At 35.3% G+C, this 19,398-nt stretch overlaps 2 protein-coding genes across 6 annotated transcripts in view; both read right to left on the reverse strand.

Annotated features, from left to right (window-relative positions):
* RABGAP1L (RAB GTPase activating protein 1 like) overlaps positions 1-19,398 on the reverse strand; it is a 758,983-nt gene that overhangs the window by 477,147 nt on the left and 262,438 nt on the right. The gene's annotated exons all lie outside the window — the stretch shown is intronic.
* On the reverse strand, positions 12,722-17,688 carry GPR52 (G protein-coupled receptor 52). The gene is made up of 2 exons (XM_027611236.1): positions 17,134-17,688; positions 12,722-15,916 (listed from the first exon to the last, which is right to left on the reverse strand). The coding sequence occupies exon 2, from the start codon at positions 15,687-15,689 to the stop codon at positions 14,604-14,606; it is 1,086 nt and encodes a 361-aa protein (XP_027467037.1). The 5' UTR covers positions 15,690-15,916; positions 17,134-17,688; the 3' UTR covers positions 12,722-14,603.

Here is a 19,398-nt window from a genome sequence, read left to right on the forward strand (position 1 = left end):
TTTTCCATAGCTTCCCCATTTACACTCTACTAGAAGGGCAGAGAGGGCAAAGATTTTGAAGTAATCTTCAGTCCAACCATGTCATCAACTGAGTTGGGCAGGAAAAGGGGAGAGACCCAAAAATACAGTTAATCTGGACAATTTCATTCCATTCCACTAAAAAATACATGACTTACTATATAGAGAGTACTTTACACTCAGCACAACAAATAATCATTATATACAAAACACTCTGAAGAAACAGATGTAAAAAACACAATGAGGAGAAAAGACTTATAAGCATCCCCTGCTACTTAGACATCCACCCCAGGTTTGACTTCTCCAAAGTGAAAAAAGCCACTCAATTGCTTACCACAAACTATACCCATGGTTTTTAGGGAAATCCTTAGTATCAAAACTAGGCCTGGGGTTCTCAGCCCTTAAGAGCTGAAGTCTTGATGTCCACATACATTCCAAGGACACAGGGTTCGAAAGTCTCCAATTATAAAAAGATCCTCCCCTAAAATGAGAGAGGCCAGTAGGGTTATTACTGCTAGAGGATGAAGAGTACAATGGAAAAAATGTTCTAAATCTTTCTCAAACTCCACTATATAAGTGGTCATTTAGCACACACAGCATACAAAGAAAGAGGCAATGCTGATAATAGCACCAACAATGGGAAAACAGCATTGACAGAATTCAGTGTTTTGTCTTAACAAAGCAGAAGCACAAAGTAAACGGTAAGCTAATAAAAGTGAGAAGATGATCTGAGCTCAAATATTTGAAATAAAGAATTTGGACACTTTGGTTTAAATGTGGCTGAGCAGACCCTGGTTACTTTTTTTGTTTTTAAGTAGAGAAGAAAAATACCATAAAAAACCTCATTAACAAAGCAACCTCTAATAGGGACTAGGAGGCAATAAAGTGAAAAATTAATTACCTTAATTTACTTGTTAATGTAGAATTGCTGCTGGCAAGTTTGTAGTGAAACAACCTAGTTTGATAGTTATTGGTGTGAAGAAAAACTGGCTCACTCCCTTTGAAAAGCAACTGGCAATATATGCAAATAATCTTAAAATATCTTACACAGTTTGACTCAGTATTTCTCTTTCTTAAAAACTGTAGGAAAATAATACTAAATACAGACGACGTTTCACTTGAATATAAAGATGCTTGTTAAGAGTACGCAATAACGTGGAATAATGCTTAAGATGAATAAATTAATAAATACATTTAAAAATCCTTATCATAGAGCTGCACCTCGGTGGCCCAGTCGGTTAAGTGGCCGACTCTTGATTTTGGCTCAGGTCATGATCTCAGGGTCGTCGGATCCAGCCCTGCACTGGGCCCCCTTTGTCCCTCTCCCTCTGCTCCTCCCCCCGATTCTCACTTTTCCTCTCTAAAATAAATAAATAAATAAAATCTTTTAAAAAAAAAAGCACAGTGGATTAAAAAAAATCCTTCACAATGAAAAAATCCTAATCCATAGTGAAAAATGGAATGGAGAAAAAAAAAACTGAAAAGTTGCTCTAATTATATACAAATAATGGAATTATGGGTGATTTATTCTCTTTTTTGTCCTTTTATGTATTCCCTGTATTTCCTTAAGAAGATGACTTCTTTAAAAATTAAAAATAAAACCTAAAATAAACCTTGAGGATGAAAAGGGGAAATTAATTACATAAAAGGGATAAGAATTAAGAGGCAGAATTATGGAAAGGCAAGTTGCTGAATATATGAAGAAATACAGACCATATCCTAACACTCAAATTAACTCTGTAGGAAATCCCTGAGGTCTTCTTTTAGGAACCTGCCATCCACTGACTCCTCTGGAAAAGGCAAGAAGACCCAATGATCCTTTAGAGAGCTTTCACTTAAAATCAAACTAATGGAAACCTGATAATTTGCTGTTATTATTATTCAGCTTTATGTGAAATTATCCTATTCATTTAAAAAATTATTTATTTTTAATTCCACTATAATTAACATACAGTGTTGTTAGTTTTGGGTGTACCATATAGTGATTAAAAAATTCTAAACATTATTTAGTGCTCATCACAGGCTAAGTGTGCTCTTTCACCCCTTTGCCTTTCACCCATCCCCCCACCCGCCTCCTTTCTGGTAACCACCAGTTTGTTCTCTATATTTAAGAGTCTGGTTTTGGTTTTGTTTTTTTTCTTTATTCATTTGGTTTCTTTAGTATTTATATTGTTTTTAATTTTAATTTCTGTATAGTTAACATATGGTCTTTTTTTTTTAAGATTTATTTATTTTGGAGAGAGAGAAAGAGAAAGCATGTGCAAGCAGGGGCAGAAGGCAGAGGGAGAGAGAGAGAGAAACCCAAGCAGACTCCATACTGAGCACGGCGCTCAATCCCATGACCCTGAGCATCACAACTTTAGCCAAAACCGAGAGTCAGACGCTCAACTGACTGTGCCACCCAGGTGCCCCAACATATAGTCTTATATTAGTTTCAGGTATACAATATAGTGATTCAACAATTCTATACATTACTCAGTGCTCATCATGATTAAGTGTACTCTCTAATCCCCCCCACTAACTTCCCTTGTAACTATCAGTTTGTTCTCTATAGTTAAGAGTCTGTTTATTGGTTTGCCTTTTCTCTTTGCTTGTTTGTTTTTATCTTAAGTTCCACATGAGTGAAATCATATGGTATCTGTCTTTCTCTGTTTATTTCACTTAGCATTTTACCCTCTAGATCCATCCATGTTGTTGCCAATGGCAAGATATCATTCTTTTTTATGGCCAAGTAATATTCCTATTCATTTTTGATAGAAAATATATGACAAATAAATTATTGAGGTTTTCAGCTAGACTATATAGATTCAAATAATGGCTCTCCTACCTCAGTGACTTGGAACAGTACCTAATGCATAAAAAGCATATATAAGTGTTTGTTTTTATTCTTATCGAAGAAGTATATCTTCAACATAAATGTTGAGATCATTCATTTTCTAGCCCAGCTGACTAAACTTGAGAAAAGCCAAAACTTTCTGATATCTTAGTTTAAAACACCATTAGTTGGATCTAGCATTTTATCCACATGTTAGAAATTTTCCTGATGTCTGGATGAATCAGGTTGAAACTAGCAATCATCCTTATGGGCTCCCTAGCAATTATAAAAGTACAATATTCTATTACTATGTGCATACCATATAAAAAGTATTTATAATGTCTTATACTAGATGTCAGGAAATTTTTTTCTGAAAGGGTCAGACAGTAAATATTTTAGGTTTTGTAAGACATTCAATCTCTGTCACAATAACTTAACCCTGCCATTATGGTACAAAAGCAGTCACAGGCAACATATAAATGAATGGGCACAGCTATGTTTCAATAAAACTTTATTAACAATAGTAGGCAGTGGGCTTTAATTTGTCAACTCCTATCTTATACTATAGTTATCCATATGTAGTCCATGTATCTCCTAATAGTCTATATGCTCTTGGAGAACTGAAAATTTGTTTTACTTATAAATCTCATCATCTTGCATAGAATTTAGTATAGTCCCTCAAATATAGTAACAACCTAATAAAGAATGAATAAATAAATATCAGGTCCACATCATTTGATTAGCTTGAATGACAGACAAGTTAAAACCCACCTGTCATAAAGACAGCCATCATAAAGAGAGATTCACCTATAATCAGGTGACAAATATTAGAAAAAAACAAATCTAAGAAGTAGTGGTCTAGGATGATGCTTGAGTTGATAGAATGTGTCCCATGTGCAATCCCTCAAGTTCTATCGACCCATGTTAATGTTTTTGTCCTGGTCTCAAAGCTTATACTTTACATCTAAACTATTTTACTCTAATCAGATTTAACCCCATATAAAAGAACATTTTCTTTGTAATATACTGCATCTCGAAGTTTCCCCATAATGTTTTTGTATTGTGTTGAATATTGAACACTGCCCTTCCTTTCACTTTAATAACTTCTCAAATATCCCAAGGTATCCTCTGAGACTTCAGAATCTAAACATGTGGCCAAATATTTAGGTCAGTTCATCTTTTTAATTGCACCGGTCCAGGGCACCTGGGAGGCTCAGTCGATTAAGCATCTGACTTCGGCTCAGGTCATGATCTTGGGGTCCTGGGATCAAGCCCTGCATGAAGGAGTCCGCTTGCCTCTCACCCTGCTCATGCTCTAATAAACAAATAAATGCACCTGTCCCTTTAATTCCTCAATCTATTGTACTGTTCCTAAGAGTTTTCCGCAAACTCTCCCTCAAATCCTGGAAATTAGATGCTCTGCCCTCTTGCTTGCTTCCCACAATTCAATAAGTTATTCTTTGGACCTAGGACCAGGAGTATTACAAACCACAATTTATACTCTGCACATAAAACACAATCCATAAATATTCATTGTCCTAATTTGTCGATATGGAATGCAAATTAAGATTTCAAAAATTTGTATTATGCAATGACTTACCTTGTAAGTCATTTTAATTAGTACTATAAATTAAGTAGTAACAATCAATCACAGAAATTTTAAATTTGTAAGAGAATAAACTTTTCAAATAACTGAGTTGAATTTATTTACTTCAGTTGCTGCATATACTAGAAACTAAGGAAATGTTCCATCTAAGCACATTTATAAGACAATCCTGTGTTAGACTAAATTGAGTTCCTTTAATTTTTCTGTAACCATTTTTATTTCACTGAAATAAAACTGAATCATATATTAGAAGGGTTTTATTTAAAATGTCACTGATTCATGGGATGCCTGAGTGGGTCAGTCAGTTAAGCATCCAACTCTTGTTTTCGACTCAGGTTGTGATCTCAGGGTCATAGGACAGAGCCACGCACTGGGCTCCATGCTCAGCGCAAAGTCTGGTTGAGATTCTCTCTCCCTCTGCCCCTCCCACTTGCACGTGTTCTCTCTCTCAAATAAATAAATAAATCTTTAAAAATAAAATAAAATAAAACATCATTGATTCAGACTGATCTCTGATTTCCTGGGTATTATTTTATATACTAAACACAAAACATATATAAAACACTATAGCCAGAAATGTCAAAACCTTTTCCACCATAATGCTTCAGAAAAACCCATCCTATGATGACTTCAACCATACTGCAAATCCATTACAAAGAACATTCAGAATATGGGGTGCCTGGGTGGCTCAGTCATTAAGCATCTGCCTTCGGCTCAGGTCATGATCCTAGGGTCCTGGGATCGAGCCCTGCATTGGGCTCCCTGCTCCGCGGGAAGCCTGCTTCTCCCTCTCCCACTCTCCCTGCTTGTGTTCCTGCTCTCGCTATCTCTCTCTCTGTCAAATAAATAAATAAAATCTTAAAAAAAAAAAGAACATTCAGAATATAAAATGCATGGCTATGACATGTTTACTTTTCAAAAGTAGTTTTACGTAAAGATAGTGTGATTTTTGACAGTTCTTCATCATTCCAGTGCTTTAAATATACAGCTAATGTTATTCAATTCAGCCTATATATCTCTTAATATATTTAGCAGATGATTGTTGTGGGGTTTTTTTGTTTTTTGTCTTTCTGGTTGTTTTTTGTTATTTTATTTATTTATTTGACAAAGAGGGAGAGAGAGAGGGATCACAAATAGGCAGAGTGGCAGGCAGAGGTACAGGGAGAAGTAGGCTCCCTGCTGAGCAGAGAGGCCCATGCGGGGCTCAATCCCAGGACCCTGGGATCATGACCTGAGCTGAAGGCAGACACCTAACTGACTGAGCCACCCAGGTGCCCCTGACTGTTGTGTTTTTAAAAAGATGTAAATTTTCATTACCCTCTATGGACTAGAAATTGTTTTAAGAAATATCAAAACAATGAGCAGTGCTAATAATACATCTTATTGACATTTTCTACGATCTCAAAATCTCATCTGCAACATACAGTTAATTTTAAGGTCATTATTCCTACTTCGTAAGTTAAAAGTTAAAATTTCACATAGAATTTTTCCTGTATCAACTAAATTAATTCATTTTCTACTCAAGGAAGAAGGGTCAGGTCATTCAACCACCAGCCATCCATAAATACATTATTCAAGAGCCTTATCACAGACAAAGATATATGCTCACTAGTATGTCTGTCTTGCTATACGATCTTGTTAGTGTCACTTAAAAATCTTATCTCAGATTTCTATATGTGAAATGAGATAGTGCTTACTCACAGAAGCTTTTAGAATACATCTAATTCATAATGTCAAATGTATTACACATGTTCAAAAGCATTTTAAGTTTTTTTCAAATTTTAACTTGAAGTCTTTTCTAACAATTTCTTAATCCTCAGATTTGATAGGAGAGGCACATACTTGTCTCCATTTTCCTCGTGGTACACCGAATCATTTGACTATATCCCATCATGGTAATCTTGCTCAAGAACATTGCTTCAAATCCTAATGTTTTCTATAGAAGATGTATACCTTTAATTATTGCAAAAGTGATTAAACACGCTACAATGACTGCACATCAAAAATGCCGGGATTTTTTACCCTAAATTTGTAATGTGGTAAAAGCATTAAAACAACCCCCTGCCCCCCCCACCACCCCCACACACACACCTTTATTTGTCCCTATACTACCAATGGATGTCCTGGACTTCAAGATTTACAAAAGTAAATCCCAATATAGTCCTCTAATAAATATTAAGTCTGTTCAATTGTGTTAAATCACATTTAGAAAAAAGGCTGATACATGAAATTGATGACTGAAATAACAGAAGCCATCACAAGACCTTTTTAGTAACATGACATCACAAATACAAATCTTCAAACTTTTCCAGATTTCTTTCCAAATAAAAATACCTAGAAATCCAGTAAAGTTTTAAGATCTTGGAGATGTAATACATTTTTTAAAAAATTACCTTGGGACAAGAGAAGTAGCGAGTGAGAGAAAACTAATCCTTGGGATGTTATGTTTTCCTCAAAATCTATTTGAAAAGAGAAAAATATCAAATGTCTATCTCACTGTAATTTTTAATTTCAATACAAATTACATTTAAACCTAGGTATACATGATACAGAAGTTATTTTCTTAGGAACAGGAAACTATGATCTATTTTAAAATTGATAACTTCAAGCAATTCCAAAAACCAAAATTTGAATCCTTTCCTTGCCAAAATAATAAATATAAGAAAAATCCAAATATAATTTAATTTAAATTAGATTTAAATATACTAAAACATTAAACAAGGATTTTCAGGATTTTTTACCTCCTTTTTCAGAAATTCTTTTAATCTTCCCCAATCTGTCACTTACAATATCAATTTTACCAATTTAATATTTTTAATTATAAAATTCCTGAAAGAGTAAACAAAATAACGTGAAGAGGCTATTAGTATAAAATGTACAACCTAACAATATCTATTTTAAACTCGAAACTCTCTTAGGAACATAAGTAAAGTAAATGTTTTACAGTTGTATTTTACAGAGTTTATACATGAACAACTGTTTGCGTCTCGTATAACCTCAGACAAGTGCACTGGTCATTTTTTTTTTTTTAAGATTTTTTATTTATTTGAGAGAGAGAATGAGATAGAGAGAGAGCATGAGAGGGGAGAGGGTCAGAGGGAGAAGCAGACTCCCTGCTGAGCAGGGAGCCCAATGTGGGACTCGATCCCGGGACTCCAGAATCATGACCTGAGCTGAAGGCAGTCGCTTAACCAACTGAGCCACCCAGGCGCCCTGCACTGGTCATTTCTTGCTGCAATGCATTCATTGCATTAGTCCACACTGCATTCAAAGATACATTTGTATTCATTGTGTTGAAGCAAAAATAACTCAAGAATATCTAATATTGCATCAAATTTCTCAGAAAATTTTCTCTGAAGTAAATATTACAGAAATCAGAAAACTATATGGACTATCTTAAAGAAATGGAAAGATATTCCATGCTCATGGATTAGAAAAACAAATATTGTTAAAATGTCTACACTACCCAAAGCAATCTTTGCACTTAATGAAATCCCTATCAAAATACCAAGAGCATTTTTCACAGAACAAACAATTCTAAAATTTGCATGGAAACACAAAACACCCTGAATAGCCAAAGCAATCTTGAGAAAGAAAAGTAAAGCTGGAGGCATCACAATTCTGGACTTCTAGTTATATTACAAAACTGTGTTAATCAAAAAAGTACAGTATAGGCACAAAAATAGACACAGATCAACATTACAGAATAGAAAACCCAGAAATGAATCCACAACTATATGGTCAATTAATCTCCAACAAAGCAGGAGAGAATATCCAATGGGAAAAAGACAGTCTCTTCAACAAATGGTGTTGGGAAAACTGGACAGCAATATGCAAAAGAATGAAACTGGACCACTTTCTTACACCATACACAAAAGTAAACTCAAAATGGATTAAAAACCAAATATGAAACCTGAAACCATAAAAATCCTAGAAGAGAACACAGGCAGTAATGTCTCTGACACTGGCCATAGCAACTTTTTTCTAGCTAGATCCCCAAGGCAAGGGAAATAAAAATAAAAATAAATTATTGGAACTACATCAAAATAAAAAGCTTCTACACAGCAAAGGAAACAATCAACAAAATTAAAAGACAACCTGGAATGGAAGAAGATATTTGCAAATGACATATCTCATAAGGGGTTAGTATCCAAAATATATAAAGAACTAATACAACACCCAAAAAACAAATAATCCAGTTAAAAATGGGCAAATGACATGAACAGATATTTCTCCAAAGAAGACATCCAGATGGCTAACAGACACATGAGAAGATGTTCATCATCACTTACCATCAGGGAAATGCAAATCAAAACTACAATGAGCTATCACCTCACACCTGTCAGAAAGGCTAAAATCAGTAACACAAAAAACAACAGATGTTGGTAAGAATGTCGAGAAAAAGAAAACTTCTTACACTATTGGTGAGAAGGCAAACTGGTGCAGCAACTATGGAAAACAGTATGGAGGTTCCTCAAAAAGTTAAAAATAGAACTACCTTATGATCCAGCAATTGCACTACTGGGTATTTACCCAAATAATGCAAAAACACTAATTCAAAAGGATACATGCACCCCTGTTTATAGCAGCATTATTTACAATAGTCAAGATACGGAAGCAGCCCAAGTGTCCACTGATTGGTGAACATATAAAGGAGATGTGATATATATATAATGGAATATTATTCAGTCATAAAAAAGAATGAAATCTTGTCATTTGCAAGAACATGGATGAAGCTAGAGAGTATAATGCTACACGAAATAAGTCAGAGAAAGACAAATACCATATGATCTCACTCATATGCAGAATTTAAGAAAATAACAAATGAGCAAAGGGGGAAAATGAGTGAGACAAATCAAAAAACAGACTCTTAATTATAGAGAACTGATGGTTACACAGAAGAGGAGGGTGGAGACTGGGTTAAGTACGTGATGGGGGTTAAGGAGTGTACCTGTGATGAGCACTGGATGATGTATGGAACTGCTGAATCACTATATTGTACACCTGAAACTAATATAACACTTTATGTTAAGTAGCTGGAATTAAAAACTTAAAAAAAACTATATAGACTATCTTCAAAAGAAAGTAATATTGAGACATAATTGGATAATGTTACTTGAAGAATCAACAAAAACTGTTTTGTGAAATGTCAAAATATTTTTTTATTTTTTTTAAAGATTTATTTATTTATTTGAGAGAGAGAGAGAGAGAGCACACATGAGCAGGAGAAGGGACAGAGGGAGAGGGAAAGGAAGAATCTCAAGCAGACTCCATGCTGAGTGCAGAGCCTGATGTGGGCTCAATCTCAAAACCTGAACCAAAATCAAGAGTCTGATGTTTAACCCCAGGTGCCCCTCAAAATATTTTTAAAATAGCATTCTTTTTTTTCAAAATTCTTTTTAAAGATTTTTATTTATTCATTTGAAAGAGCGAGAGAACACAAATGGTGGGGGAGGGGCAGAGGGAGAGGGAGAAGCAGACTCCCCACTGAGCAGGGAGTCCAACTTGGGGCTTGATTCCAGGACCCCGGGATCACTACCTAGGCCAAAGGCAGACACAACCAACTGAGCCACCCAGGTACCCCTCAGTGTTCTTTTTAATAAAACAATTTTCTTTTTCGGATTATAAAAGAAGTAAATGTTATTGTAAAAAAATTAAACAGAACATGAATAAAGAAGACTCAATCACTTCACTTTTAATATTTTAAAACACAACCATTTATACTATTAAACAAGGTTATGAATATTTTAAATTATAAAGCAGAACTAGCACTGGATAAAACTCATTTACAAGAAACACTGAAAAGGGAATCTGGTTGTTTTGTTTTGTTTTTCTTTTCTAGTCATTTCGTTTTCCTCAATGTCTATATATTTGGTTGTAGAGTATGCCACTTTCTACATAGTCTTCTTAATCCAAAAAAAAGTTTTGTTCAGGGAGAAGAGCAACTGTTGGAATCTACACATCAGAATATCACATCAACTCAGTACACTGTACTCAGTACAACTCAGTACAACTTAGTTCCTATGCATTGTGATGGCCCAACCTGAACATGTTATACTAGCAAATTCCCCACATCTTAACCTCCTTTATTTATCACACAATTATATCTTTTTCATATCTAATGATTAGTTTCCAGGGTGGAGAGAGATAGAGGAAAGTCCTTTAAAGCAACAACTTCATTTATTTCTAAACTCATAAATCAGTGCTATATGTACAAGGAACCTGTTGGTTAATCTTTGTTTCTTCCAGGTAACATGTATGTAACAAAATACATACAGTAAGTGTGTAAATTCCATTTCAGTAAGTGAAGAAAAATAAAATAAAAAGACAAATGGCAAAACAATCCCGAACAATCCATTCCTACTACTGCCAACCTGACAAAAGAAAAATGTTTAAGCATATTTTAATACAACCAGGTGAGGAGGTAAGTCAATCTCAGAATCATCCCAACAACTGCTTGCTAGTTTATCCTTAATTTCAAATGTCCTCATGAATAATATTCCTGGAAAATGAGCTTTCAGAAATCATGGAAGTTTTCTATATTTAAAAACAACTGAATTTAAGCCAAAATCTGAGTTTAAACAGACAGGGGGAAAAATGCCATTTTAGGAAACTCTTAAATTCAATGGATTAATTCTGTTATAAAATGTAACTTTCTTAAATTGGAATTAGTGATCTTTAAATTGTGATGGCAACAAATATGGCAGCCACAGTGAAAAGGAGCTACCACATTCTGAACGTTTTCTATGTGCCAGGAGCCATGCCGAGCACACAGACTACATTATCTTGTTTAGTCCTCAAATCCAGCCTAACAGGAGGGTACAAGTCTCTGGATTTTACTGATGAGAAAAATGAGGACTTGCTATCTTACCTAGGGACAAACAGCTTCTGCAGGCCAGGATTTCAGTCCAGGTTTCATACACTGGTGGGTTATAAAGACTTCCAACGCTACATAACTTTAGAAATGACTCCACAGATAATAGAACCTCCAGTAACAGACTACAATGTTATTGTTTGGCTGTCACTTATAGCCAAGTTGGATAATTACCATCGAATACAATATAATGATGAGAATAATGGTTATGCTTTCTATTCTTAAAACACATTAATCTAAAAAAGACAGAGTAGTTTCAAAATAAGTATTATCTTATTATATAAACACACATTAAAATATGTCAAAAGGAAGTTAAGTGGCTTGCCTTCGAGTTGCATGTGAAACATTATAATAAATGAAAAATCTAAACCTAGAACTTGCCTTACAGAGGTTCCCCTTGCAGCCCAGAGTAAAGCTTTCCTTCTCTACTCTCTTTCATCAAAAAAAATTTTTTCTATAGGAAATCTACAGAGATCTGAAAAAACTATTCAACAAAAACTTAACAAAAGTGAATAAAGGCAATGTCAAGGAAATGCTATGTCCTAGGGTTTCTGTTTGATTATAGACTAAACTGGCAAGTCTGGGCTTACCAGATTGGTGTTTTAATAAAAGAAATTTGTAAGATCAAGGAAAAAGATACCACAAGACATGGAAAGGACTAAAGCAAAAGATTTAGGCGAGGAAAAAGAAATAAAACTCAGAGAAATTTTGTAAGCGCAAGGTACAGACAGAGGTACAAAGGTGTGAAGGCTTTTGAGGAAAAAAAAAAGAAAGAAAGAAAGAAAGAAAAGCAGTAGAGCAGAATGGTTCAATGCATAGGCTTTAGCTCCAACCCAGCTGAGTGTGAATGAACCTCTGTTACTGACTAACTGAGTGACCTGGCATTAATCACCCTTCTTTAGTTTGCTCATCTCTAGGATAAGAATAATAAAAGTACCTATCTGAAAGGGCTGTAGTGAGGATTAAATGTTATAATATATGTAAAACTTAACACAGTGTTAAAACTTGACACATAATTGTTATTAATTATCATGAGGAAAAGCCAGAAGAGGAAAATGCAATAAACACAGCCTCAGGTTTCCTCTACAGAGATCTACTGAGTCCTTTCTAACTCTATTTACACACCAAACTAAAGGAATCAAAATCTGATTCCCAAATAATGCATATCAAGTTGAAGATTCTATTTGTGACAGCTGAAAAGTTAGTAGTATTATGCTTTCTTGAATTTTGTTTTCCTTGAACTGGTCTGAACCTAAAAGGCTCATTTCAACTTATCCAAAATGTCACTGGCAAACAGAGGACAAGACTATACATAACCCAAACCACAGAAATGTTAAACAATTAAATTTTGATTCCCAAACAAGCAAACTCTTGTTCTGAGTGTTTATTAAACTGAAACAAAGTCTGATTTTGATATATAGAATACTATTTTATTCTTTATTTTAAACCTTTCTTACATGTTTAAAAATATACATGGGTTCAGAACAACCTCAATAAAATGATGACATTTTCTATTAAAGGACCTCTTAAGTCAAACCACTGGTGTGCAAACACAGTTGGCTTCCAATTTGAAGTCATAGGCACATTTCATTAAATGCATTTCATAAAACAAAGAAATCAAAATGCTGAGAAGAAAAATACTCAGTAGTTTCATATAAACTTTAAAATATCTGTCAGGCAGGAAACTTATAGTAAAAAAAGTAAGATTTAGATGTTTTACCACTCACACTTGCTTCACTACTATTCCCCAAATGCCATTTTGCTACATCTAAACCCCTGACAATTTATTATACAATTCCATGTAGCACACTAAAAAATAAGTTAATTTAATCTTTGTGTATGAAAACAGATCATTACAAAAGAAAATACTGACAGCTCTTACCTGTATTTGATAATTAAGTATATTGTATTCTCAGCAGTACTAAGAATGCAGCTTGGTCTAATATAAATATCTAAATAACAACTACACAAAAGTATTTTTCTCTTCAAAGAATTTTTTGTATATTTTTTCCAATGTTGATGACTTAAGCAACATTGATCTATATATTGTGCTAAGAAAACATTAGGCACAGATCACATAATATAATTTACATTTTCTTTGTTGTAAAAAATATACTATATGCAAATGCATATCACACAAATGATTGGTGGACGCAACACTAAGCTTTGTAGACCTAACACAAAAGGTTAATATTTACTCTTAAGGGGTAAAAAAAATGGGGACACACGGAGTGTGGTCTGAAAGGGCAATTAATACCTCACTTCTGGGTGAATACTCTGCATCTGCATTAGATTTGTGGATTTTCTTAAAGAAAAACAAAGCTTTATTATAGCAAAAAAAGATACCACTTTGGGCACATGAACTAAATGAAAAGGAACCAGATAAAAATGTTTACAAAAGCTATTAAAAATATTTAACACAATATCTCAAACAAGCTATAGATTGCTTTATTGGAAGGAATAGATTATTTAACATTATGATTGCTTTATATAGTAGATTCTTTCTTTAGCTAAGACACTTTTGGATTAAGGTACTGAAGGATACAGATCAAGAAAAATGGAGAGAGAAAAAAATAGCAGGCTGTTAGAAAGGGGGTGGAGGGTTAAGCATAATTTTACCCAGAAGAAACAAAAATACTGTTTCTTTTTGTTTATAACGGAAATTTTATGCTGTGGATATTATAAAAACACAAGCAAAAAGATTATGTGGCAGGTAATAAAATACAATACTTACTACGCATCCTTCCTGGAGAAACCATTTATGGATTGCAGATTAGTATGTTTAAAAGTATACTTTGATGCAAAAAATTGTACTTTGCCACATATATAATATGTAGCATTTTCCTATAAAGGGCAATTTATGTAAGTAATTTCCACAAACACAAAGAGAGTGAGAGAGACAGAGACGGACAGAATGAGAGGCAAAGACAGAGGAGAGAGCTCAGCCAGAGAAGACAGATGCCGAGGGGCTTTGCTCATGTCCTGTGGAAGATCTGAGATATTTTTTTCAATACTTTTTTCATCCTCCATGCTTAATTTTGCTATTACTGTACATTTATATTCATACACTATAATTATCTCATGAGATTGCCCTCTATACATTCTTTTCTCTAGTTCCCCACCACCACCATGGAAAAAGAGGGGGGAAAAAAAAAGAAAAGAAACTTCTAGTCCCTTCATCTCATAGTCAACTATTCAAGTAAATATTTCTCTAGTGGCAAATTTCCAGATGAACCAAGAATACAATCCAAAACTCCTACAGATTACATTTGAGTTCTGTATAGTTCTCTTCAAATGGAGCAGGAATTAGCCCGTTTCCGAGGTTTGGGGTCTCGTGCTTCCTGATCCTTCATACACATACAGGACGTGCACATTGTCTCGGACAGTCTTCGGAGGCCTAACCGGAAAACACTGTTGGAAAGGCTATAGATTACACAGTTACAAAAACTATTACTTATAGCAAGCCAGGTTGTTAGGAAGGACAGTGTTGGATTGTCCAAGACCCGGGAGCTTTCTAGAAGAAAGTAAATTATGTAAGGGAGCCACAGCATGTAAAACACACTGGTTATCCGAAATAAAACCATGGCGTAGCGACGGTCAGGGCTGTGTCCAGTCTCCCCAGAGGCATCTACCTCATGGCTAGGAAATCGGGCCCTCCGGTCATTTATCTCTTTGGTGTGCTGCCGGCAAATTTTGAAGATGTGGAAGTAAGTGAAGCAGACAACAAAGGCAGCAGGAGCATAAAGTAAACAAACAATAAAGCCAGTAAAATAGGCACTGGTGAGCCAGGAGGTGGCACACCATTCAAAAATGTCACCGTGGTACCCTGGTTTCCCCCAGCCAAAAAAGGAAGGCAAGAAAATTAGGCAAGAATAGATCCAGATTAAAATAATGCAAATTCTCAGGCGACAAGGGGTGACCAGTTGATTGTAGGAAAGAGGCTTGGTTATTGCAAGATAGCGATCCACACTTATGCAAGCAAGACATGCCATAGAAACACTTTTTAGAACGGAGATGATATATCCAAAAACCTGGCAAGTCAATGACTCATGGATACCTGTGGAGTAGTGAAGAAGTGAGAGAGTAGGAACCAAGCAGCTAACTCCAACGAAAAGATCAGCATATGCCATTGTCTGAATAAAGTAGCTGGTAGTATAATGGTGCAGGAGTGGAGCGCAGTGAAAGACAAAGATGACCGTTAAATTCCCGGCAATGATTAGAAATGTCAGCAAGACAATAACAACGGTCTCAAAGATGCACACATCCACTGCACTGTAGTAGCCAAATCCAAGTGGGCAGGAGTGACGTTCAGACACATTCACAATGCCACTGCTCATGTTCAGGATGCTCCATTCAGTCCACCTGGATTCATTCATGGCTTGGAATTAAGGAAACGGGTAGCCTTGGTTCCAACAAGCAGGCGCCCTGTCCAGCATGTGTTAAACTCTGCACATTAGTGTCTTGGGATCAGCTTCGGTAGACAGTGGCAATGCTTCTGTCACAGCTGAGCCTCCCAGGGAGTACTCAAGCCTCTTCATCAGCTCAGTGCAGCAGTGACACATCTCAACTTTGGGTGGGGGGCAGGGGGAGAGAGGGAGGTAAGCTAGAAAGGAGGTGAAAAAAGGTCACTGATGAGCTTCCTCCAGTGCTCTCAAACAACTTCTGAAGACACAGGCACTTCTAGAGAAAATGGATTTCTTATTACCTTGCACTATGAAAAATTAAATCTGTAAAAAGAAAAAAAAATCAATTGACAAGGGAAGAAAAGCCTTTGTGCGGTGTTTGTTCTCAGAAAGGTAGTTTGTTAGGGATCAATTAGAATGAATGAGAAGAGAAAAAGTCTTAAATTGTCTCAGGCTTTCTGCTTCATCTATCATAAGAAGTGGATTCATACTTTACAGTTTAAATAACTAAGATCAAGATCTAGTCGCAAATCTAAGAAAAAGTTCATTGCAGCAAAAAGTGTCTTTGGACTCAGTTCAGGGTTTGATGCTGGTGGATCAACTTCATGATCTATTTCTCTCTCATTTCTCAAAAAAGCTAACTCCCCCGACAAACACACACACGAGGTTAATTCTAAAAGACTCAGCTCAACTTGGGCATAAAGGAGCAGAGCAGAGGTAAAAGACTCCAGATCGTCCTATAACTCTCATGAGGAAATAAAAGCTTATTTCCAGTAGGGAAGATAATATACAATGGGTTAACACCTGACAAAAGATGATAAACTTTAAAGTTTTAATTCTGCATGCAATTTTTTAAGCATTCAGATGAAAACAGTTTTAGTCCATCACAATTACTAGTGCTACCACCAACAATATAATTTATATTTTTTCCTTTTCAAAGGGAAAATAAGTGTTATTAATTTCAGCATCAATAACTGAAAATAACTTGTATTATCTGATATGCCACCTTCCAAATAATGGAGCATGATCATTAAAATAATAGCTCAAAGTTATTTCTCACCTTCGCAACCACACCTATATCTCACATATATATGAAATTTAGACAATAGAAACTTTCCTATATACTGAGCTTACTTGACCAGAAATGCTGCCATTATTTATTACTTAGGTATTTCTAGTAGGCTTTGTAGTCTACGTTTCTCTCTCTTCTATTTTCATCAGAGGATTAACACATTAGATCATTACTTCGACTAAATCTTCTGAAAGTGGAAAATTACCTTGTTTGTTATATTTGCAGTTATATAGCAGCCATATGTTAAGAAAATGCCTCTTCTATTTCTGTATTCTATTTTGAGCAAGTGCTCAATTAATACAGGGGCCATTAGGTAGGTTATAAGATGGTCTTATTTTAAAATACCTCTAAAGCATCAAGGTGAGTTTAAATCCTAGAGTTTGAAATACTGAAAGGCTTGCAGGATAGAATCCATCCAAAAGGCTTCCAAGGTCATTCTGATTATCAGGTGAACATTTGTCAAAAGCTTTTTTAAAGTACACGTATTTCAGAGAGTTTCTTGTCAGTCTTTGTTGTCATACCTCTTGAAGAAATAACATGCATTAGAAATAAAAAACATTTCCTTCAGGAACAAAGCAGCAGCTTATTAGAAAGCATTCTTCTGAAAGTTGTTTTCTCGTGCACCACCAAGTCATTCAGGGAAGTCTTTCTTCTTTTATAATAGTCACAGGATATTCCTCCTTGTACATTCCTAGTTTCACTTATCACAAAATAGTTCTCTTCTTACAGGAATAAGGCAATGCTTCTCACCTACATTCACTCTTATCAGCTGCTAGGCTGGCTGCTTGATTCAGAAGTCCGATCTACTGTGATGCAGTTACCAGGATGCTGTCGGTATATTCTTCACAATCTCTCAGTATCACTGCCTCCACCTGAGCCGGAGCCCTGCTCCTCCTCCTCATCCTGAGCTGATGCAGAAGAACTCACCATTAGAAAGGTGACTCGGTCCTCCTGCCCCAATCAACAGCACAGCCAATGGCTACTGCAGCTGAAACTGTCACTAGGTAACAGTTGCCAGGCACATGCAGGCTTATAGACTTACTCGGCAAGCTCCGATCAAGATTGACAAGAGAAGACAATGCAACTGACCGAGCCTTATAACATATTAATGGCACATGTGAATCTCTAGAGGTAGTCTCATTATAGCATTTGTAAAGATTATTTCCTATGGACAGGACAGAAAAAAAACAAAAAGCAAAAAAAAAGCACTGGGATACACCTTTAAACCCTGTAAAGAAACTACCACGAGGTACTATGACACTAAAAAGTCAGCAGAAATCTAATGCTCACTGGCAGAAAAAATGCATTAATTATTAAAAATCATCTAAGTCTTCGTGAACTCAAGTGATATAGCTACTAATTTTACTCTCTAAAATATAGTTATATTTTGATTAATAGAAGTTAAATCATTTAATAATCTCGCCAATCCCTGCCACACCCACACTAACTTGCTGAATTTGATGTATTTAACTGTATAAACGAGGCATTGGAACTAACACCTCTATGCTAAAATCTATTTGGGGAAATATTTAAGGTCAAATGTGAATTTTGAAAAGTAGGGATTAGAAATAAGTAGAATGACTGTTTACTCCACTTTTTATCCTAATATGAAAAACAATCAGAGTCAAAGAACTCTGTCATATGGTGATTGAGCCACTCATACCCAAGTTAGAAGAAAGCAAATTAAGCTCCTTTACCTGATGGAGGTGAAAAACATTTCCATTTATTTTGACTTACTATAGACAAACATTCTCTATTTTAAGCATTTCCTTATGGGGTCAGCACTTTTCTTTAAAGTGACTTAGAATTAATTTACAAATTATTTCAGAATTAAATAAGGAAAATTAAGATGAAAACGGAAGATAACTAACATCTGTTGAGCACATTCTGTGTGCCAAGCATCATGCTATGTGCTTTACATATTTTCTCTCTATAAAAACCTTAAATCCTTATGGAGTAGGTACCCATCATTATCATTTTCCAAAGGAAGAAGGTGGGTACTAGAAAAGGTAAGTATAACTTGCCTACTAGAGTCATGAAACTGGCACTGAAATAGGTCAAAACTGTCATTCCTAACACCATATTGATGAACCTCTCTCCCTCCCTTTCCTTTCCACTGATGGCTGCCACTAAGGAAATGTCTAAGAAGAATTATTTTGGATTTCTTTCTTTTTTTTTTTTTTTAGATTTCATTTAAATTCAGGTTAGTTAACATATAGTGTATTATTATTTTCAGGTGTATAATTTAGTGATTCATCAGCTGCATGTAACACACAGTGCTCATTACACCAAGTGCCCTCCTTAATGCCTCTCACCCAGTTACTGCATCCCCCCACCCACCTCCCCTCCAGCAACCCTGTTTGTTTCCTATAGTTAAAAGAGTCTCTTATGGTTTGTCTCCCTCTCTGATTTCATCTTATTTTATCTTTCCTTCTCTTCCCCTATGTTCATCAATTTTGTTTCTTAAAATGATTTTTAAAGAACAGAAAACCCTATTTTTTCCTCCATGTTGAACTGCCTTACAGGAAGGCCATATTATTGTTAAAAATCTTCAGGGGCTTAGGTGAAATACAGAATGCAAGCACATTTCTCATTACCAGAATAATTTAT

This window comes from Zalophus californianus, chromosome 10 (genome assembly GCF_009762305.2).
Source record: "Zalophus californianus isolate mZalCal1 chromosome 10, mZalCal1.pri.v2, whole genome shotgun sequence".
NCBI lineage: Eukaryota > Metazoa > Chordata > Mammalia > Carnivora > Otariidae > Zalophus > Zalophus californianus.